General features: G+C 47.2%; 2 protein-coding genes across 4 annotated transcripts in view; one reads left to right on the top strand and one right to left on the bottom strand.

The window, feature by feature from the left end:
• Window positions 1-24: 24 nt before the first annotated feature.
• PPIE (peptidylprolyl isomerase E) lies at window positions 25-14784 on the top strand. Of its 3 annotated transcripts, none has more exons than XM_006219435.3 (10): window positions 25-86; window positions 1124-1222; window positions 2276-2319; window positions 2840-2866; window positions 4023-4104; window positions 4627-4727; window positions 7004-7127; window positions 12934-13119; window positions 14118-14260; window positions 14434-14784. In XM_006219435.3, the coding sequence occupies exons 1-10, from the start codon at window positions 56-58 to the stop codon at window positions 14500-14502; spliced, it is 906 nt and encodes a 301-aa protein (XP_006219497.1). In that variant the 5' UTR covers window positions 25-55; the 3' UTR covers window positions 14503-14784. The 3 variants fall into 3 exon arrangements, with proteins under 3 accessions (XP_006219497.1, XP_072830798.1, XP_015107700.1); XM_072974697.1 differs by lacking the exon at window positions 25-86 and adding an exon at window positions 185-236; XM_015252214.3 differs by lacking the exon at window positions 25-86 and adding an exon at window positions 361-539.
• Window positions 14785-17309: 2525 nt separating this feature from the next.
• BMP8B (bone morphogenetic protein 8b) overlaps window positions 17310-22074 on the bottom strand; it is a 29826-nt gene continuing 25061 nt past the window's right edge. The window contains exon 7 of the mRNA XM_072974696.1: window positions 17310-20966. Coding sequence (XP_072830797.1) covers window positions 20817-20966 — 150 coding nt within the window. The 3' untranslated portion in view covers window positions 17310-20816. The remainder of the gene's footprint in view (window positions 20967-22074) is intronic.

The following is a 22074-nucleotide window of genomic DNA, read 5'->3' as shown; positions in this document are numbered from 1 at the left end:
CCGTGGAGTAGGGGGCGGGCCGAGCACAGGCTTCCGGCGGAAGAGCGGGAGCAAGATGGCTACTACCAAGCGAGTGCTGTACGTCGGTGAGCAGGCGCTAGGTGGAGTCTGGGCGAACAGGGCCGCGAGTGGGTCGTGGCGTGGAGCTGGACAGGTTCCCGGACGGAGGGGGCGGCGAGCAGCGGTTTAGGCCGCATCTATGGCAGTATTGCTTTCCCTCGGGTTCCGAGCCGGAGGTGTAATGATGATTGCAACTCTCTTCCAAGCCCTTTAAACTAACAGGAACCTCTTCACTTCCTGGGCCCGGAGCATTGGTAGAGGAATATTAGGAACCTCTGAATTCTCTCGCCCATTCACTTTACATTAACTGCAGCGATGGTTCAGCCCCCAGTGTTGCTGCGAAGGAAAGAATTTTTACCCACTAGCCTGGTAAAAGTGGGAGTAACTTCAGTAGTACCGTTTGATGAGCGCTTTGGTGGGGACGGACAATGGTGACATGGGACTGGGAGAGGGGAGAAATGACCCCTCCAGTTGGAGAGGTGAGAGCTAGCTTTCAGGATGCGGTGACGCTGGAGCTGATGAGCCGAAGTTAGCCAGGTGGCCAAAATAGGGGCAAGTGTGTTACTGAAAGGGAGCAGCAGGCGCAAAAGCCCAGGTGTAAAATAGACTGACACTTGGAGGCAAGTGTGTCATTTTTCGAGGAAGTAAAGGGAAAGAGGCTGAAGAGATGGACAAGGCCTTATGAAGAGACTTGTGTCCACTGCTAAGGAGTTTATACTTTATCCTGAGGACAGTGGGAAACCTTTGAAGTAGTTTCAGCAGGGAAGCGATGGGTTAAAATGCACGTTCCCAGGATCTTTCTAGTTGGCTTTGTGAAGGAGGAGGACGTCAGTTTTGAAGCTATTGCAGTAATCCCTGGGGCTAGATCAGGGTCTGAAAGAAGGGCGAAGAAAGGAGTGTGCTTCATAAGTAGGCATGAGGGAGCCGATGAGAGGACTATTTATGGGCCCAAAGGACTGGATGGAAAGACCCCTCCCCTTGGCTATAGCGTGCTAACTGAACTGCAGGGACTTCCCAGGAGAATGGAGGACAGTGGCTCAGAAGGCCCTGGGCTTCTCTGCAGGTGGACTCGCAGAGGAGGTGGATGACAAAGTTCTTCATGCTGCTTTTATCCCTTTTGGAGACATCACAGATATCCAGATTCCTCTCGATTATGAAACAGGTAAGTCTTTTTTAGTGTCTCTCATGCTCATAATCCTGCTAGGAAATTTTTTTAAAAGTCATATCAGTGTATTTTAAATATGCATCAGGCAGCATGACAGTGATCAGAAGTGATGCAGAAGGAATGTTCTGAGGCTTATAGTTATAAGCATGTGTAACATGCTTTGCGGAGAGTCCTATCTGTTGCAGTTGAGATAAGACAAACTTTCCATTTAGCCAGTAGGAAGACAAGTTTTAAGCTACATGGAGATCTGTTGTTTCAAACTACCTGCTGGGTACCCCACTGCACCTGCTCCCTTCTTGGTAGCTGTGTTATTAAACAGGGCAGCAGGAAAGCCCAGCCCCAGCAATGGGGCTTTAGCCTCTGCACACCTAGGTAAGTTTTTCTTCAATTAGTATTACAGTTACAGTTCAGTTTTCTATTCTACGTTTGTCATCATTTTTGAGATTGATGTTTTAGGTCCAGCTCTATCATCAACATTGCATATGATTGTTAAAAAGGTTTTTAATCTCCCTCGGATTTTTATATGTATAAAAATGATAAGGTTATATTGGCTCACTAAGGTTAATCGGTTAATTAAACTAATGCTGTTGTGCACTTGGACTTTCTAGTTAAGATTAGTGTTTTGCTAAGGATAAAGACTGAGCATCCTTATCCAGGCTTTAGTATTCATGCTTTATGCACAGCTGATGCTCAAAATGTGTATTTGGAGTGAATAATTGTTAGGCTAAATGACTTCATTTTTCTAGCTGTCTTGCATGCAAAAGTTAACGTTTTAATTTGGTTTTGGTAGAAGAATTACATGCATATTTTAAAGATTAAAAGTATAGTTCATTACTTAACTCTGTTTACTACAAAACAGTTGATATTGCTTGAAATGTTGTTTAAACTAGGAAGAATCCAAGTATGAGATTCCTTCCTCCTAAGCAGTGATTGGGTAGAGTGTCTAGTGAATGGATATGGAACGTGACTGACTTCACTTTCCTTCTGACCACCTGTTTCTTCCCATTGCCCCACGTAGTAATTGCTTGGTTTTGTTTGCCTTTTTCTCAGAAAAGCACCGAGGATTTGCTTTTGTCGAATTTGAGTTGGCAGAGGTGAGAACTTTCTGTTACCTGTGTTAAGTCTTTGGGTTGTGTTATTACTGTTACTGATTACAAAGGGAGCTGTCCTCCATTTGGTTGGGTTTCTGGGCCTCTTGTTGATGCTTCCAGAGAGACAAGAAGCGCTATTTGAAGGAAAGCTTTCCTCACATAATCAAATTGTAGACGGTGGTTAAACATTGCAGACCTGTCAGGTCATGCCCCTCTTGCTCCACAGAGCTCCTGCAGCTCTGCTCACTGAGCATTCTTGCCTGGCAGTGCTGGTGATTGTTTCCTTGCCTTCCATGAGATGGCAAATAGCTGTGCTGAAGTCACCAAGAAGTGCTCTTTGTTAGACAGATACAATCTAAGCAGGGGGTATAGACGTGACCTTTTCCTGTTGGGTTTATTTGAGGGGGGAGGGGGTTGTATTTTGGTTTTTTGTTTTTTTTTTTTAACTACTGGGTTTGTGTTCAGAAACCACAAGAGGCATTTGGCTGCAAGCCTCAACTTGTGCTTTGTCTTTCCTTGGCAGGATGCCGCAGCAGCTATCGACAACATGGTATGGCTGTGAATCCTCATTCTTACTGAAGTTGCTTTTTGGTAGTACAGAGGGTTCTAATTCATACACTGATTTGATGAACCTCCAAAGTTACAAGGTTGCATGGGAAGTAGAAATTATCATCATGTGGAAATATTGACCATGAATTGATCACTTATAAAATTGTCCTAACTCAAACATCCTTTCCCATTTTACAATAAGGTAAATCCTAACCTTCCTTGTTGGTCAGTCTCTCACTGGCTGCCCACGTCTAGGATAGTAAATTGCAGGCACCATGCAAATTGATTGCACAGTGAAATTGCATATTTTGCAAAAGAGGCAGGATTTCATGAAGTGTTGGACCAGTTAACAACTGAGAAGAGAAATTCAAGAGGGATAATAATAGGGTGTGCTACTGATGCAAAAGATTGGAATAGCCTGGAGAGATCCTTGGGGGAAATGATGAAGCTCTTGAGTGTTTATGCCCTCTTTGAGATACTTAAGACTTTCACATCAGGTAAGAAGTGCAGAGATACCATATCATACTGATAGTGTTTTCTTGGGAAATTACATCTTTGACCTACAAATTATTGCATGGTTAAACCTGAATTTTAACTATAAGGAATTTATTTTCATTATTTTTAGTTTCATCATGATAAAGTCCTAGTCATCTTTTTTTCCCTTCACTTTTTACTGTGAAATTTTCTTCACTGCCTTAAGTGAATTCACATTAAGTGACCTTTCCTGGTACCAGTTATCTTTGGACAATAAGGTTTTCCTTTATTTCTGTTCTCTGTTACCAAACATACGCCTCAGCTCTCAGAGAGAAAGATCATTTCTCACCATTTCAAAGCTGATGTGGACTTTCGAAGATGAACTCAGGTACTTGGAAAGTGCATTTCTTCGTGTAATTTCAGAGTGCTCTGAACCGAGAGGCACTTTGGTAGCACAGGTCTTTGCTGGTATGGAAAGAGAGGAGATGTGTGATGGCTCCAGGGAGGAAATTCCTGCAGCCCACAGGCTGCTTTGTGGTGGGTGCAGAGCTTGCTGTTAGAGGTTCAGGGGTGAAGGGAGAACAGAGCGTGAGCTTGTCTCAGATAAACAGAAAGTAAACAGAAAGTTGTCTGACTTTCTTTTAACCTAGCAGTTTAAACAACTGGATTTTCAATCTTTTCAGAATGAATCTGAGCTCTTTGGACGGACTATTCGTGTCAATTTGGCAAAACCAATGAGGATTAAGGAAGGCTCTTCCAGACCAGGTGAGTGGGAGCAACACAGATTCCCATCACATCCTCCAGTTTGGCCTTGGTTGCCTTTCTGTCCCTGTTTTCTTGGAAGTAGGAGCTGAATGCTGCTCTGGTGGACAGGAGTAGCAGGGATAGTTTGCATTGGCAAAGGGCATACACCACCTTTGTAGGGAAATAGAAAGAGTGTGAGTTTCTCAACAAAGCCAGGTAATTGTTTCCATTATGAGAGAAACCCTGCCTGATCTCTTATCTGTCCCAGTTTTCTCCACACTTATTCCTGGGGTGGTTCCATCGGGCCAGAACTGGCAAAGGCTGCGCCTTTCCTTGGGGCAGAGCTTTTTCACTTAGCCCTGCTGAGAGCTGGACTTCCGGGCTGGCAGTCCTTGGGGGATCTCTCCTCACCCTTGGGAGTTCCGAAGCGGAGTCCTCTGGCCGAGAGAGCCACAGAATATGTTCTACTTTGCTGACCAAAGCAGCTACTTAGCAGTTGGCTGTTAGCTTGAATTTGACATTTGCTTGCTTCTTCCCTTTCAGTTTGGTCAGATGATGACTGGTTGAAGAAGTTTTCTGGGAAGACTCTTGAAGAAAATAAAGAAGAAGAAGGGTCAGAGCCTCCCAAAGTGGAAACCCAGGAGGTGAGGTTGCAGGCCAGCACTGCCCACAGGAGACTTTGTTTTTTAGGGTTTTATGGGAATTTGCAAGTGTGTATATATACAGAAGCAGAGAGAATGAAGAAATGAACTTTTAGTGTTTTGGTGAAAGTGGTATTGAGTGAACTAAAGGGAGGCTTTAGGCCCCTTGTCCTTGTGCTGTGTGGAGGAGCTTCTGAGCTCTGCTCTGTGATTGCCACTGATGAGGAGGAAGCCTGAGGCCAGGGAGGGTGGTGAGGGCACCTCTGCACCCATCCTGATCAGCCCTCCTTCACTGAAGCATCGGGCACCAGGCTCCCTGTCTTCCTGTTCCTGTCCTGACGAAGGAGGTCATTCCCCCTCCTGCAGCCTCCAGTGCACAGGTTTAAGGTTCTCCCTTCCTGAGAACCTGCCCTGGCCCTTTGTCCTGATTCGCAGCATCTCTCTCTAGCTGTTGCCTCTCAGGCTACCCCTCCCTTCCCTGTAAGTGTTGTTCTTCGGGATTTCTTTCTTGGCTCCTGGCACCTCTCTCTCCCCTCTTGGCTGAAACAGTAGCAGTCACTGATTTTTCTCAGCTTCTCCTGTGCTGTTGACTCTCCTGGCCTCTGTCTCTGGTCCTGAGGTTCAGACATTTCTGCTGTGTAAGTTTCGCAGGCAGCTTAAAGCTGCCTAAAATGGATGCCCTCCCTTCTCTAATCCTGTTCTTCCTGGGCTCTCAAGCTCGCCAACTTGCCACTATCCATCCTCACTGACCCAGGCTGGATGCAAAGCAGAGCACATAATAGCCGTCATAGTCAGTGGAGTAACCCTAAGTCACCCTAGACCCCTCTTTAAAATAGAGCTGGTACATCATACTCTACCAAGTTGTTCTCCTAAATATTCCTTGAATCGCCCTCCCCAAGTTACTGCATCGTCCCAGTGTAACTTGTCGTCCCAATGTAACTTCTCGTCCCATTTGGATAATTGCAATAGCTTCCTAACTAGTCTTCCGGCTGCAGTCTTGCTCTCCTCCAGTCTTTCATAAAGGCAGCTAGAATGATGTTTTTAAAGCACAAGACTGGTCAGCTAACTCTCCTGCTGAGAACTTTTCAGTGGCTGCCCAGCTCCTGTCCCATGGGATGAAGTTCCAGGGGGACTCGCCAAGGCCCTGACTCTGCCCACCTCTCCATATTGCAGTCCTCACTTAACACTCTTGGTAAAACCAGTCTTTGTATTTCCTAGTGTGTCTTGGCTTTTGTGTAGGGTACTCAAGGGCTTATTGCTGTAAATTCTGTGAGTGTAAGGGCCCTGTGTTATACATCTTATTAATAAAAATGTAAAATGTGAGGTGGGGTAATGTGATTAAGAACAAGGACTTGAGGAGGGTGGTTTAGGTTTAAATTCCAGCTTCACCACTTACCACCTCTGTGATCTTGGGCAGTTATTGAACTTCATTGTACCTCAGTTTCCCCATCTATAAAATGGGGACGATGATAGCAATGATCTTGCAGGTGGCTGTAAAAATTAAATGAGCTGATGTACATAAGACGTTCAGAATAGTACCCTGTACATGGCAAGTGCTACGTCAGTACTTGCTGCTACTGCTATGTGACTGTTCTTGTTAGCGGCAGATAGTAGTCAAATCCTCAGTGCTAGCGTGATTCCTCAGCACGTTTGTTAAGCTGAACCACAAACAAGTTAAGAACACTTGACTTTTCTCTTTGGTGCAAACGTGACAGCTGTATTGATGTCTTCTCTGCTCAGCCTCACCCAGTTGTAGCACAAAGCAAGGCCCCAACATCCCCCATTGTCTTCTGAGCACTTAGGCCATCCCTGCTTCCATCACAGCCAGACTGTGGCTGTGCAGGGCTGAGCACTCTAGACGGAGGGGATGGTGCTACAGAGATGGGTCTGTTTAACTGGACTAAAGTGGGAGGGCTTGAGGGGGGTTTGAAGATGTTGAGAGTTGTGTGTTGTGGCCAGAAAAGTGCTGTTCTGTGACTGCGGGGGAGGGTGAAGGTGAAAGTGGCGTGTCTGAGGGTGTGATGCATAACGTGCTCGCGGTCGGGCTCCCGCTCTATGGTGCTGAGGTCTCTTGTCCCTAGATGTCCAGCTGGGGACCGTGGCCGTGGCTGTGGCCTCCGGTTTCTGCAGCCCATCAGGGCCCAAGGCCTCCCCTGTCAGCATCTTGTTCCGCCTGCTCACTGCAATAGGGTTCTGGATGTGAACTCAGAAGAAGCCTCGCTCTTCTCCTCGGGGAGTCAGGGAGTTCTCTCTAACCTGGCCATTTCTCCTGCGTCTAGGGAGAGCCCCCTGTCAAAAAGGCCCGGTCAAACCCTCAGGTGTACATGGACATCAAGATCGGGAACAAGCCAGCCGGCCGCATCCAAATGCTCCTGCGTTCAGACGTCGTTCCCATGACAGCAGGTGAGCAGGACTCTGTCAGGTCCACCAGGAAGCTGGTGGCCGAGCTTTGAGCCTTCCCAAAGTCTCAGTGCTTCAGTTCTTGTGTCCTTGACATTGTTTCTGACCTGAGTTCATTTGTGGCATCTCAGATTCTGGGATCCAGTAACAGATGAGTCAGAGCAGGCATTTTTGAAGCTTTGTAAGTGCTAGTTTACTAGTTTTAAATAATTGTTTTTTCTTTAGTACAAGTGAACATGCATTCATGGTTTAAAAAGAAAAGTACCACAGACATATGTATATATATTCCAACAATATTGAAGGCAATAATTGAAAACTTAAGTCTTCTTCTCTTCTCCACATCTAGCCCTACTCTTCAGAAATAACTACTGTTAACTAACAGTTTCTTGAGTATTTTTTCTATTTTAATCTAGATTTTATCATATAGACATATAGTTTAAAATGTTAATTTCACAAAGCTTGTTTTGCAAAACAGTGGTGCCCCCAGGCTGTCCTCCCGCCCTGCCCCACCACCAACACTTGCTGCTTCTCAGGGGCAGCCACTTCCAACTCTTAGCTGATTCTTTTGGTTTTTACATCATATTGGTCAATAACAGATTTATATTGCTATTTTGTGTTTTATTTTTTTAATTTCTTTTTTTATTGAAGTATAGTCAGTTTACAATGTTGTATTAATTTCTAGTATACAGCATAGTGATTCATATATATATATAAACATATATATGTATATTCCTTTTCATATTCTTTTTCATTATAGGCCATTATAAGGTATTGAATATACTTCTATATGTATACCTGTCCCCTGTGCTATACAGTAGGACCTTGTTGTGTATATATTTTATATATAGTAGTTTGTATCTGCAAATCCTGACTTCCAGTTTATCCCTTCACACACCCTTTCCCCCCAGTAACCATAAGTTTGTTTTCTGTGTCTGTGAGTCTGTCTCCATTTTATAAATTATTTCATTTGTGTACCTTTTTTTTTCTTTTTTTTAATATTCCACATGTAAGTGATAGCATATGGTATTTTTCTTTCTCTTTCTGGCTTGCTTCACTTAGAGTGACGATCTCCAGGTCCATTCATGTTGCTGCAAATGGCATTACTTTATTATTTTTTATGGCTGACTAGTATTCCATTGTATGTGTATACCACAACTTGTTTATCCAGTCATCTGTTGATGGACATTTAGGTTAGTTCCATGTCTTGGCTATTGTAAATAGGGATGCTATGAACATTAGGGTACATGTATCTTTTCAAATTATAGTTTCCTTCAGATATATACTCAGGAGGTATACTTACTGGATCATAGGATAAGTCTATTTTTACCTTTTTAAAGAACCTCCATACTGTTTTCCATAATGGCTGCACCAAACTACATTCCCACCAACAGTGTAGGAGAGTTCCTTTTTCCACAGTCTCTCTAACATTTATCATATGTGGATTTTTGAATGATGGCCATTCTGACTGGTGTGAGGTGATATAGCTCACTGTGGTTTTGATTTGCATTTCTCTGATAATTAGCAATATTGAGCATTTTTTCATGTGCTGTTGGCCATTTGTATGTCTTTGTTGGAGAAATGTTTGTTTAGGTCTTCTGCCCATTTTTGGATTGGGTCATTTTTTGTTGTTGTTGTGTAAGCTGTCTGTATATTCTGGAAGTTACGCCCTTGTCAGTCACATTGCTTGCAAATAATATTTCCTCCCACTCCATAGGTTGTCTTTTCATTATATTTATGGTTTCCTTTGCTGTGCAAAAGCTTGTAAGTTTAATGAGGTCCCATTTGCTTATTTTTGCTTTTATTTCTATTGCCTCTGTATACTGCCCTAGGAGAACATTGCTGTGATTTATATCAGAGAGTGTTTATCTTTGTTCCCTTCTGAGAGGTTTGTGGTGTCTTGTCTTGTGTTGAAGTATTTAAGCCATTTTGAGTTTATTTTTGTATATGGTATGAGAACGTGTTCTAACTTCACTGATTTACATGCAGCTGTCCAGCTTTCCCAACCTGGTTTTTTCATTTTAGACATTATCTATTGGCTTTAGAAGATAGAGAGTTAGCTTTTTAAATCATCTTCCCTGCTCCTTCATCTTCCTTATATTGTTAACCATAATTTTGGTTAAGACATAGGTTATTTTAACTATATAACCATCATACTGTGATAACTTCCTTTCACGCATAGCATTTCATTTTCCCTGGAATTCCTAATTATCTTGTTTTCACATTTGCTTAGTCTTCTATGCATTTAATCCTGATTCTCTCCCAAATTCTCCTGCCTGTGTAGATCTCTCATCATGTTCAAACACAGCAGACATTCTGTCAGTTTCACTTTCTTACAGAAGCCCCTCCTTGGAGCCTTCTGACCTCCTCCAGCTGCTTTCTAGGCCTACTTCCTAGCTATTGTCATAGGGTTTCCTATTTTCACCTCTTATGTTGGAACCTTGGGGGTATTCTTTTTTTTTGGTTTATTGACTCATTTCAGTAGAGGGCATACTTCTGTAGCTTCTGGAGAAAAGAGTTTGGGGGAAGTTTTTTGAGGCTGATGTGTGAAAATATCTACTTTCCCACTTGATAATCTGGGTGTAGAATTCTAGAAAAGTCTGATGTCATTCTGATTCTTGGGCCTTTATAGAAACTTACTTTTTCTTTTCCTGTCTAGAGCTAAGGTATCCAGTATGGTAGCCACTAGCTACATGTGACTATTTAATTCAAGTTAAGTAAAATTAAAATTCACTTCCTCAGTTACACTGTCCAATTGCTTAATAGCTGTTAGATAACGCTGGTCTAGAGGCTTGGAGGGTCTCTTTGTCCTGGGCTCTGAAGCAGTGTGCCTTTGGAGTAGATCTTCCATCATCATGCTGGATAGTCACTGGGCCCTGGTGTACTAGTTCTCTCTTGCTGCTGTAACAGATTATCACAGACTCAGCAGCTTACAAACACACATTTATTATCTTACTGTTCTGGAGGCCAGAAGTCCAACATGGGTCTCTCCAGACTAAAGTGAAGATGGTGGCTGGGTTGCTGCATTCCTTACTGGAAGCTGTAGGGGAGGATCTGTTTCCAGAGACAGTCACATTGTGGGTACAATTCAATTTCCTGCATGTATAGACCGAGGTACCCATTACCTTGTTGACTGTCAGCTGAGGGCTGTTCCCAGCTTCTAGAGGCTTGTGACTCCCTTTCTATATTTTCAAAGTCAGATGTGGTAGATCCAGTTCCTTCTCATGTTTTAAATCTCCTGCTTCCCCTTCCATCCACTTCTCTCTCTGACTTTAGCTGGGAAAAGTTCTCTGGTCATAGGCTTGTGGTTTTATTAGGCCTATCTGGATAATCTAGGCTACTCTCCCCATCTCATAACCTTAATCACTTCTGCAAAATACCTTTTACCAAGTATAGCGTAACATATTCTCAGGTTCCAGAGGTTGGGACGTGGACATCATTGGGGAGCCATTCTTCTGCCTACCACTCTCATCAATCAGGACGGTCCTATCCTTTGGTTTGGGAAAATTTCCTTGGGTTATTTCTTTGCTTTTGTCCCTTCGGATTTCTCTCTCCTCTCATTCTGGAACCTTTCCAAATGTTCTTTCTTATAGCATCCTGTGCTTACTTCATACATGCACTATCATTTCATGTGGGGATATTACTGAAGTATCTTCTTCCTTTACAGCTGATGTTTCAAGTTACCTTTTTCTGGGGTGTTTTGCTTTGCTTTGCTGCTGATCTGTTTGTTTTGGTCTTTGGTTTTCACATTAGATACCTTCTTTATATTTAAGAATAGGGCCCTAAAAATCTGCTTGGAAATTATAGTCCTTTGGACAGAGCAGAGTCCACAGAGAAGACTCTTGTCTTTTGTTAGTTGTCCTGTGTCCAGTTGTTTGCCTTCTCGGGGTGGGGGGCAGGGCTGGGAGCAATTATAATTGCTTCCCACTTAATCTCCATTTGTCATTCTGGTACCTCAGCCCTCAGCTGTGTGTAGTGCATCCCAGACCAGAGACCCCCTCCCCCCTGCTTTAACTAGCAGAGAGGAGACCTCCAGCCAGCAGCCAGGGCCAGGAAATGGTGAGGATCTGGGGGCTAGTTGTTTTCTTAAACAGGCTTTCAATCGGATTTACTGTTTTTAGAACTATCTTCACCCTTGAGCTTTTGACATTTCTGCAACATAAATCCAGTTGTTTCTTGGCTTTACCAGCTTGATTTAGCTTTCTTAGGTCTACTGTATCAGTTATGGTTTGTCTGTTTGTCTTTTGTTTCAAAAGTTTTTGTTACTGTTTCTCTTCTCTTGCTTTCTCTCTTTTTTTGGTCCTTTTTAATCCATTTTTTAAGTGTACAATTTACTGGCATTAATTGCATTCACAATGTTGTACAACCATCACCACTATCTATTTTCAAAATTTCAACATTTCTTTATCACTCCCAACAGAAACTCGGTAACCATTAAACAGTAACTCCCCATCCCCCCCCCCAGCCCCTGGTAATGTCTAATCTACTTTCTGTCTTTCTAAATTTGCTATTTTGGATATTTCACATAAATGGAATCATACAGTAGTTGTCCTTTTGTGTCTGGATTATTTCACTTAGCATCATGTTTTCAAGGGTCATCTGTGTATCAATGTTTCGCTTGTTTTTGTGGCTGGATAATATTCTGTTGTCTGGATAGTCCAGGTTTTGTTTGTCAGTTCGTGTGTTGATGGACACTTGAACATTGTTTCCACTTTCTGGCTATTGTGAATAATGCTGCTGTAGACATTTGTGTACAAATGTGTTTAAATTGCTGTTTTCAAATATTTGGGATATCTACCTAAGAAATACTGGGTCATTGATGGAGAAATCAAAAGCTTCACAGATAAACAAAAGCTAAAAGATTTCAGCACCACCAAACCAACTTTAGAGCAAATGTTAAAGGACCTACTCTAGTCATCAAATCATAAGAAATGAGAACAAAAAAAGAAAGAGAAAAAAAAAAGAGACCTACAAAAGATTGCTTTGGCTGTTTGGGGTCTTTTGTGGTTCCTTATAAATTTTGGAATTGTTCCAAAAAAAAAAAAAAAGAAATACTGGGTCATATGGTAATTCTAGTTTAACTTTTTGAGATTCCACCAAACTTTTCTACAATGGCTGCACCATTTTACATTCTCACCAGCAATATATGAGAGTTCCAGTTTCTCTACATCCTCACCAACACTTTTTTCTGTTTATTATAGCCAGCCTAGTAGATGTGAAGTGGGATCTCATTCTGGTTTTGAGTTGAATTTCCCTAGTGACTAATAAGATGGAGCATCTTTTCATGTGCTTGGGGCCATTTGTGTATCTTCTTTGGAGAAATATCTATTCAAATCTTTTGCCTATTTATTTACTGAGTTGTTTATCTCTTTGTTTTTGAGTTGTGTGAGTTCACTGTATGTTCTGAATGTTAAACTCTTATCAGATATGATTTACAAATATTTTCTCACATTCCCTGGGCTGCCTTTTCACTTTGCTGATGTCATAATTAAGAAACCATTTCCAAATCCAAAGTCGCAAAGAGTTGCCCTTGTGTTTTCTTCTAAGATCCTGTTTGTTTTTTTTTTAAATAATGCTTTACCGCCTGTTCAGTGTGGAGCAGGGCTAGAATGCATGTATTTGGTCCTCTTCCTTTAACCAGAATCCCTTCTAGTCTTTCATGATGTCAGTATTTCAGAGTTTTATAATGAGCATGTCATATTTTTAGATGAAAATGTAAACATTAAACAAATATAACAGTTTTTCGGAGTCTAGAGAAAGGGGTTTTTTTGTTTGTTTTTAACCCGAGCATCTTTTCCTTTCTGGACCCCAGAGAATTTCCGCTGCCTGTGTACCCACGAGAAGGGCTTTGGCTTCAAGGGGAGCAGCTTCCACCGCATCATCCCCCAATTCATGTGCCAGGGCGGTGACTTCACCAACCACAACGGCACTGGGGGCAAGTCCATCTACGGGAAGAAGTTTGATGATGAGAACTTTATCCTCAAACACACAGGACCAGGTGGGACCTGCTCAGCTGGTGGGGACGAGCAGGCCGGGCTGGAGCAGGATGGCTGTGCGGGGCAGTGATGGGCTGTGGTTCTGGCTTAGGGGTGGGGGTCTGGAGGAGACCCACCCGGTGAGCAGAGAAGTGTTAAGCCTGGCTAAAGTGGAGTGAGCTGGTTTACATTCATATACTGTCCATTCCTCCACCATGTCTGCAGTCTCTGTCAGCCTAGCTTGGAGTCTGTGGTCGGCCATTGTAAGCCCTCTTCTTCCCTCAACCCCACTGCCCACGCCCTTTGTCAGACTTTCTCAGTGTTTGGTCTCCCAGCAACTAGAGAAAACACAGAACTGTACTGAGATCTATGACCGCAGCTCTTCAGGGCCCTCGGCAGCCTACTAGATAGAGCTCCCTAGGGAACACTCGGTCCCAGTCAGAGATGACAATTCCCTTCCTTCCCGAAGCCTCCACGTCACTCTTTGCCTCCGCTGATGCTTGGCCCCCTGCATCTGTCCACACCTACCTGCTCTGACTTCCTCCCAAATGCAGGGGCTGAGCTGTCTCCCCTCTGCTCGTGGCCTGGACCCCCTCCCCTCTCCCCTCCCTAGGAACCTGGCTTCCGCAGTCGTGCCCCCACTGCCTTGTGTGATGCATTCCCCCTGCTCTGCTAGATCAGCCCAGCAGCATGCATATCAATCTTTCAAAAACATCCTTTGACTCATTTCTCCCCTCAACTAACATCCATGCCTCTGGTCCCCTTTTTAAGCAAAACTTCTTGAAAAAATTATGTAGACTCCCTGCTTTCTGCTCTCTCTATCCCCCTCTAGATAGACTTCTGTCCATTGAAACCACTCTTATCAAAGATGCCAGCAGCCTCCGTCTTGCCAGTAGCCAGTTCTCGGCCCTCATCTCATTCCACCTCCTGGCAGCATTTATACTCCTGCCTCTGCTGCCAGCCATCCTCTGAGGGCCAGGAGCAGGGTGGAGGGAGCCGACCTGGTTGTTCTCTCCCCCAGGCCTGCTCTCCATGGCCAACTCTGGCCCAAACACCAACGGCTCCCAGTTCTTCCTGACGTGTGACAAGACAGATTGGCTGGACGGCAAGCATGTGGTGTTTGGGGAGGTGACAGAAGGCCTGGACGTCTTGCGGCAGATTGAGGTGGGTGGCCGCCCGGGCCCTGGGTGCACAGCCATGTGGGAGAGCAGGAGTTGGGGCTCTGCGGCCTTGGCTGCTGCTGCTCAGGATGGGCAGGGGGACCGGGTATCTCTGAGCCGCCCTTTACTCTCCATCCTCCCTCCCCTGATTCCTTCTCTTCTGTTCTGCCCACAAAGGCCCAGGGCAGCAAGGATGGGAAGCCCAAGCAGAAGGTGATCATCTCTGACTGTGGGGAGTACGTGTGAGAGGTCGGGCTGTCAGCACCGGGGAACCGGCATCCGAGGGGTCCTGTTTGCAGCAAGCAGGGCTTTGTGTCCTGGCCCTTCCTCGGGGTCAGTGTGGAGCAGCTCCTCTGCAGGCGCGGCCTGGCCTCGCCCTGCCTCTTCCCCAGGTGTGGCCATGGGCCCGGGTGCTGCCCTCCCCACCATAGACTGCTGTGCACAGCCTTTGCTGCCAGGGCCCCTCCTGCGCCCACCAGTGTGGCTCTTAGACATTTTCTTCTAATAAAGTAAATTCTAGTTTTTGTACAGCTGCCTCCAGGTAGTTGCTGAGAGTTGTGAGAGGTCGCATCTAAAGCTAAGCTGGCCCCTTGAGACAGGTGGGTGAAGGAACAGGGCACAGCTTTTCTTTCCTCCCTTGAGCGATGAGATGCCAGGTGGTATATTCAGGCAGATACCCTTGTCAAGACAGTGGAAATCAGTGACAGTGGAAGAGTCCCTGTCTTCAGTGCCTCTCTCCCTAACTGTGCGGGCCAGTCCTGCAGCCGCAGCTGTGCTTCTCAGTCTCGATGATTCATTTGTTTGCTCACATTCATTCTACAGATTTTTTAAGTGGTATTTTATAACTCAAAGTGCCTTCTCCATGCCAGGTACTGTACTTACTTGTCAGGAGACAGTGGGGGGGGCGAACTCCTTATTTTTGTGAACAGCCCACTCCCTATCTTTGTGAATAAAGTTAATTAGAACGGAGCCACACCCATCTATTTACGTATTGTCTGTGGCTGCTTCCTCACCGCAGTGGCAGAGTTGAGTAATCAGTGACAGACACCATGTGGCCCCTGTATTAGAGTTCTCCATAGAAACAGAACCAGTAGGAAGCATGCCTGTATGTATATATAGGGAGAGATTTATTTTACAGAATTAGCTCTGCAGTTGTGGGGGCTGACAAGTCTAACATCAGTGGGGCAGGCCTGCAGGCTGGAGCCCCAGGAAATAGTTGATGTTGAAGCTTGAGTCCAGAGGCCGTCTGGAGGCAGAATTCCTCTTCCCTCAGGTGACCGCAGTCTTTCTTAAGGTCTTCAACTGATTGGATGAGGCTGACCCACATTATAGAGCATCAGGTGCTTTACTCCAAGTCTACTGATTTAAATGTCCCTCACATCTGAAAAGTACCTTCACTGTAGCATTTAGAGTGGTGTTTGGCTAAAAAGTGGATACCATGGCCTAGCCTGTTGACATATAAAATTAACCAACACAGTCCCAAAGCCTAAAATATTTACCATCTGAACCTTTGCAGAAAGTTTGTTGACCACTGATGAGGCACATGGTCCCACCCACACTGAGCTCACAGTCTGGTCCCTGAGTGTAGCCACTGCCTGGAGCTCAAGTTGGGCTGGCTTCTCTCTGCTCCCCCTCCATGGACTGGTCAGCCAGGTGGCCTCAGAGAAACCCAGACCTGCTGAAAACTGAGCAGGAACTGAGCCCTTTAGCCACTAGACAGCTTTCTGCAGATTGGGTCACTCAGATCATTGAGAGTCCACTGGGCTGGGCTTTTCTATCTTGAGTAGAAATCTGGATGAGGCAGGAGTGACCTGCTGCCTCCTGGCCCTGGTGACCCAGGATAGCACCTGCTGAGGGATGATGGCCTCTGGCCAAGCTCTGGCTCCCATGTGCCAATGGATCTAGCCCTCAGCTGAGCTCCCTCTGCTGCAGTTGGCCAGGTTTCTGACTCCTTATGCCTGGGATGTACCACATAGTTACTGTTCCTTATGGAGCTGCCAAAAGAGACCCTCCCTTGAGGCTTAGGTGCCCCATGAGCACAGACGGTGGCCTTCACAGATCAGTCACATGTGTTAGGGGAGGCTTTAGTGAAGCAGTGATGTCAGGGCTTATACAAGAGCCAAGACAGGATGTGTATGAAGAATTCAGCACAACCAGCCCCCCAAGAGAGGATGGACTCGTGGTGATGACCTTGACCTTGTCGCTTTCTGCTTTTCCCCGATAGCCTAGGGAGGTGGAGACCAGCAAGCAGGTTGGAAAGCTCAGCAGATTTGGAGTTAGCGGTGCCAGTGGCCTTCCCAGTGCCACTCTGGGTGTCCACAGGTGTTATCTCAGTTTCCATACCAGAACCCTGTACAGAGGTCAGCCCAGGCTCAGGTGACATGACTGCACAGGTCACCCAGGATGATATGGCAGAGGGAGGTTTGGAAGCTTGGCTGACTCCCCACAAGTTGTAATGGAGTCTTGGGAGGTTTCCTGGCTCTAGCCTCAGTCTATAGCAGGACGGCCCAAGGCCTGGGGCGGGGACAGTCATGGTCCCCATAATTGGTCTGGACCCTTGTTGGGAGACAGAAGATGGGGCCCTACTCTGCCAGGCAGGAGAGGGGCCCAGAATCTGGAGAGCAGCGGCCTGGTCACCTAGTCCAGCTACTCACAGCGCAACACTGACCCCTGTTGTTCGGGAGGACTCTGGTCTGTGGGAAGTGAACCCTGGGGCGCTATGGGGCTTTTGCTGCAGCCTGAAGGGACTGCCTGGCATCCCGGGCCACGTTCCTGTTGCTCCAGCACCAGGTCTGAGAACCTGGGGCTCGATTTTGCCACGCATCCCCCTACTAGCTCCTTCAGGATTGGCCCCCATCTGTGTGCTGGCCCTGTGGTGGCCACACAGAGGAAGAGAACTGGGAGTGTGGCCCTGGGGCCAGTGCTGTGGCTGCTGGAGTTTCTCGCAGCCCGCGTGCCTGAGGTGCTGCCGGCATGAGAAAGAGATTGTGGGGCCTACTTTTTAAGTGGTGAAAACAGTCTCGTAGCGTTCAGGTGATGGAAAACTAGAGAGCCATGTTTTCAAAAAATATTTTCTAATGGAAAATTTCACCATGTAATAAAGTGGGAAGAGCACATCTAAAGCAGTGTATACAATGCAGTATGATCCTGATTTTGTGCAAATACCTACGTATAATATGTAAACATCTGTATTTTTATGAGTATCTTAAGAAAAAAGCCTAGACATAAATTCATCAGAATATTAATAGTGTGTTTATCTGACTTGTAGGATTATGGTGATTTCAGTTGTATTTTATTTTTTGTCTTTTCCAAACTTTCCTCCAAAACAGCATTTTTTTTTTCCAGTGGAGGTAACTGGGGATTGAACTCAGGACCTTGTGCATGCCAAGCTCGTGCTTTACCACTGAGCTATACCCTCCATGCAAAACTGCATTATTTTTGTAATAAATGAAAAACACATTTTTTAAAAAGTGGGTCAAGTGCTTGCATAAGGCCTCCCCATGAGGAATAAAACTGGGAATGGATAGCTCCTTGTTTAAGCTGCAAAAAGGGCACCCGGCGGTGCTAAGCACCCTCAGCAGGCTGCTGGAGTTCCCATGTCTCTGGGAACACAGAGCAGTGTCATGGCCACGGCCACTGCCGGCAACATAACTGGGCATTTGCCCCCCGGCCTTTAAAGCAGGTGAGAACACAAGTCCCGCCCACAGAGGATTGCAGTGTGTAGTTTTTTTAGGAAAAAGTACAGCTCTGAAATAAAACACTCACCCACAGAACACATTCTGGGAGGAGGAGGTTTAGTGGACAAGCATGGAAGGGGCTCAAAATTAGCAAACTCATTTGTAATAATACCAACAGGTACCAGTTGTTAAGCATTTATATGCCAGACATCCTAAATGTTTGTGTACATATATGATCTTTATAGTAGCTTGGAAGGAAAGAGCCAATATCCTGCTCTACAGAGGAAGAACCAGGATTCAAATCCATTTGCTACAAAAATCTGTACTCTTACTGTGCTGCCTCTTTTTCTATTTAAGGGTTTTTTTCCAGAACATGTTACTTTCCTACCTTAGTTTGAAGACAGTGAACCAGACATTATGATGACTTGGTCTTGAGGCCAGGATTGCCCTGCAAATACTAAGACTGTTGTGCATTTCGCCTTAGTTTTCTTTCCCATGCGTCCTTCTTGCCTGTCAACTGTCATTGATTTCTCATTGCTGTCAGTGGGGCTGAACTGACCACCCTTATTTATCCTTCCCATCTGGTGCACCAGATAAACATGCCACGAGGGAAATGGCCTGTGTAACATAGCCACAGTACTTGGCGCAGCAGACGGATAACTCTTGGAGTGAAATGCATGGGCTTTGATTCCGTTCACAACTGTTCCACTGCTCAGGGCTTTTCCTGTTTGATTTCACTTGCTGACTGGATGGCAAAAGTTGCTGGAAGTCTGCCAGCCAGATAGACGGGTGATAACGTACTATTTTTCAGTTGTTCTGCGTGAAGGAGGATTGCAGCTCCTAGTCATTCCTGCTGTGCACAGCCTGATTGGCAGGTGAGGTGTACTCCACAACTGTCAAGCTCTGGGTAACATGACAGACATTCCTGGTGTTCCCCTAACTAAGCCAGGCATTGGCTCGGCCTAAAGATACCAGGTGAAGTAAAAAATGAGTTGTCAAGATAATTGGCTAATTTAAGATTTAAAATTACCTAAATGTCAACCCATGATGTTGGGAAGAGAGAACTGTTAGAAAAGTCCTAGAACAGCAAACAGGTTCCATATTATGTGCCAGCTGATTTCACAATGACCACCTGGGCTCTGCTCTCAGGGTTACTGGCTGCCTCTGGGCTGTGCGGGACAGAGTTGACAGGTTCAGGTGCCTTGACTGAAGGCCCTTTGCAGATCAAAACATGCATGCTTCATGTTACAGATGGGAAATGAGGCCCGGAGGAGGAAGCCAATGGCAAGTCTTGTCTCCCAACATCTAGGTCAGAGCTTAGATGCCTACACTGACGGCGAGCTCACCACCTTCCTATGCACATGGGTAGGGTCTCTTCCTCTGCACTCGCTCCCGGAGCCCTCCCAGGTCCAGGTGGAGGGGCTGCTGTCCTGCAGCATGGCCCCAGCCTCCACCCCTGCTGCCAGACCTGCATTTCCAGAGCCCCTCCTCAGGGTGCAGTGAATTCCAGGGATGCGCGTCCTGGGCTGTGCCTGTGGGTTGGGCGGGCCCAGGATCTACTTCTAATAACATGGTATTTCAGGGTTCAGGCAGCTGGACTCTGTCTGCTCCAGCAGGTAAATTACAGACCTGGCAAGTCTAATCAAACAAACACTCCAACTGCTGGTGGCTGCTCCAAGAATAGTGGTTTCCGGGAACCGCCCCACCCAGCTCAGCCTAATTGCCACCTGTCACTCCCCTGGGACAGGTCCCAAGGAACAGGACTGGGCTCCTGGGCACACGGGGTGATGCAGACTTGGGTGAGCAGGCTGTTTTTGACAACTCCTGGACACAGGCCGGTACTGATAAGCCCTACCCTCACCCCACACCTGGCCACAGGCGGCCCAGTGTCCAGATGTGCCACCCTGGGTGGAGTGGCTCACTCCTTAGCAGAAGATGGTAGATGGTTTTCACTTCACGTGACAACTCTAATTTGTTGGCAGTGGCTGGAATTCTATCCAGATTTGAAAGAAATATCAGGGTTGGTTATTGATGATTGCCATGCAGACAAGGAACAGAAACTATGTCACCTGTGCTGGGTACTGTCATCCCAGGCCACCTGACGTATCTACCATACTTGTCTCAGCAAAAAGAGGACTTTTCCACAGAGCTGAACTCCTAATGGTTCAACATGGTGACAGATAGATGGGGTCAATGAAGCCCCCAAGATTTTTTTGTTTTTCCAAAGTGTCTGTGCACTGCATGTCTTCCCCTAGACAGCAGAGGCAGATCAAGGCAGGAAGTCAGGGAAGATAAGTGCCATTGGCCTTAGCCCTAAATCATGTTGTTCGTTCAGCTCTTTCTGGAGGTGACTCACATGCCTCCTTGTGGCCAGCAGTTTGGTAATTCAGATCCCCAAATAGAGAACACTGAGTGTGACTCCACACTTCAACAGAAGTGCCTAGAACTGCCCCGTTTTGCAAGGGAAGGGCAGGCAACCGGAGATGGACCAGGACCCATCTACACATCCCCAAACCCCATCATGGCCAGTGAAGGGCCGAAGGTGGCCATCCTGGGCTCTAGGTGCCTCTCAGTTCATCCCACGTCTGCCCACAGCTGAGCCAGCAACAGACAGGCATGGTCCTCAGACACAACTTTGTGCCAATGCCAGAGGATGCCTCCAAGGCGGCTGGGGAAGAACCCTGCTTGATGACTCAGACCAGCAGGACTGGAGGCCAGAAGTCTATCCTGACCTCAGGCAGGGCAGAGGGGCCTGGAGATGGCTGGCTGGCCGGAGGTGGGCAGGGAGGGAAGGGAGGGCCCTCGTCGCAGCCCCTGCTGAGCTGTGACAGCGTCGGAGGTCCCCGCCGAGGGGGCTTAGTGCCTGGGGCGGGTGCGGGCTGGTCAGTGGCAGCCGCAGGCCCGGACCACCATGTTGCGGTGCTTGCGCAGGATGACGTTGTTGCTGCTGTCGTAGTACAGCACGGAGGTGGCGCTCAGCTTGGTGGGCGCGCAGCACGCCTTGGGGACCACGTCCGGCTTCATCAGGTGCACCTGGCCGGGGAGGGGGCGGCCGGCAGAGGCGTGAGAACCAGGGGCTTCTCCCGGGACCCCTAGGCCCAGCCCCCAGCTCTGCCTGGGGCTCCGGCCGCTCCCCACTCCCTGGGTCCGCCTCCACCTGCAGCAGGGCCGGTGCTGGCGGGAACCCTGCCCCTCTGCCCTCAGGCCCAGCCTGGGCACCTGCTGGCTCCCTGCCACACCCCTCCCCCCAAGACGGGACAACCCTGACCCCACTGGACCCAGCACATGTGCCCAGTCCTCCTTCCTGGTGCCCCTGCAGCACCGCCCCCTGGAGCTCCCCTGCTCCTCTGTCTTTTCTGTGCTTCTTAACGTCCCTGATCGTGTCTCATCGGCATTAGCTGTTGAAGGTCTGTCTGCCCCTCTGGACTGTGCGTCGGAGAACGTTCACACTACACCTGCTCACGCCCAGGCTTCTAGGCAGGTATTGTTCTCGGCAGGTGACAGCTGAGGCACAGAGGCCGGGCCACGTGGCCGATGCTGCGGCACGACTGGGACCCAGCGTGGGGATCCCACTACCCTCCTCCAAGCAGCTCTACCCTCAAGAGACAGCCTGATTGAGGGAGCTGTTTCAGCCTCCACCAAAATATTTATCCTGAGACTTGGCAGGATGAGCTGAAACTTATACTGGACTCTTCAGTGGGGCCCCACTTGGAAGGGCCCTAACGATAGCCCTGCACCCATCGGAGGCCAGAGAGAAAGGAGAACCTGCTTCCATCCATCTGGGCCCCCCTGGCCCTCCTGGGAGCTGCTAAGCAGGGCTTGGATAAACCTGGCTGATGCGGTCCCCGGGCCCAGCCTTGTCCTAGAAGCCCCAGCTCTGAGCCAGCCTGTCTCCAGGACCGTTAGCCGGGCACTGGGCTGGCTTGGGGCCTAGAGCCTCGGGCCCCTGAGGGGAGCTGAGGCCTCTGTGGGGATGTCCAGCCCCACTGAGCCATGGGGGTGCTGCTCCCCAACTTCCCAGCCTCTGCATGCGGCAACTGGGCTTGCCTTTCATAGGCCCACGTGAAAGAAACCAGGCGACACCACCCACCTGCGCCAATCCTGTAAGTGCCTTGAAACCAGGGAGGGCCTTTCCTGGACT

This window comes from Vicugna pacos, chromosome 13, assembly GCF_048564905.1.
Source record: "Vicugna pacos chromosome 13, VicPac4, whole genome shotgun sequence".
NCBI lineage: Eukaryota > Metazoa > Chordata > Mammalia > Artiodactyla > Camelidae > Vicugna > Vicugna pacos.
This window is presented reverse-complemented; position numbering and strand designations above follow the sequence as displayed.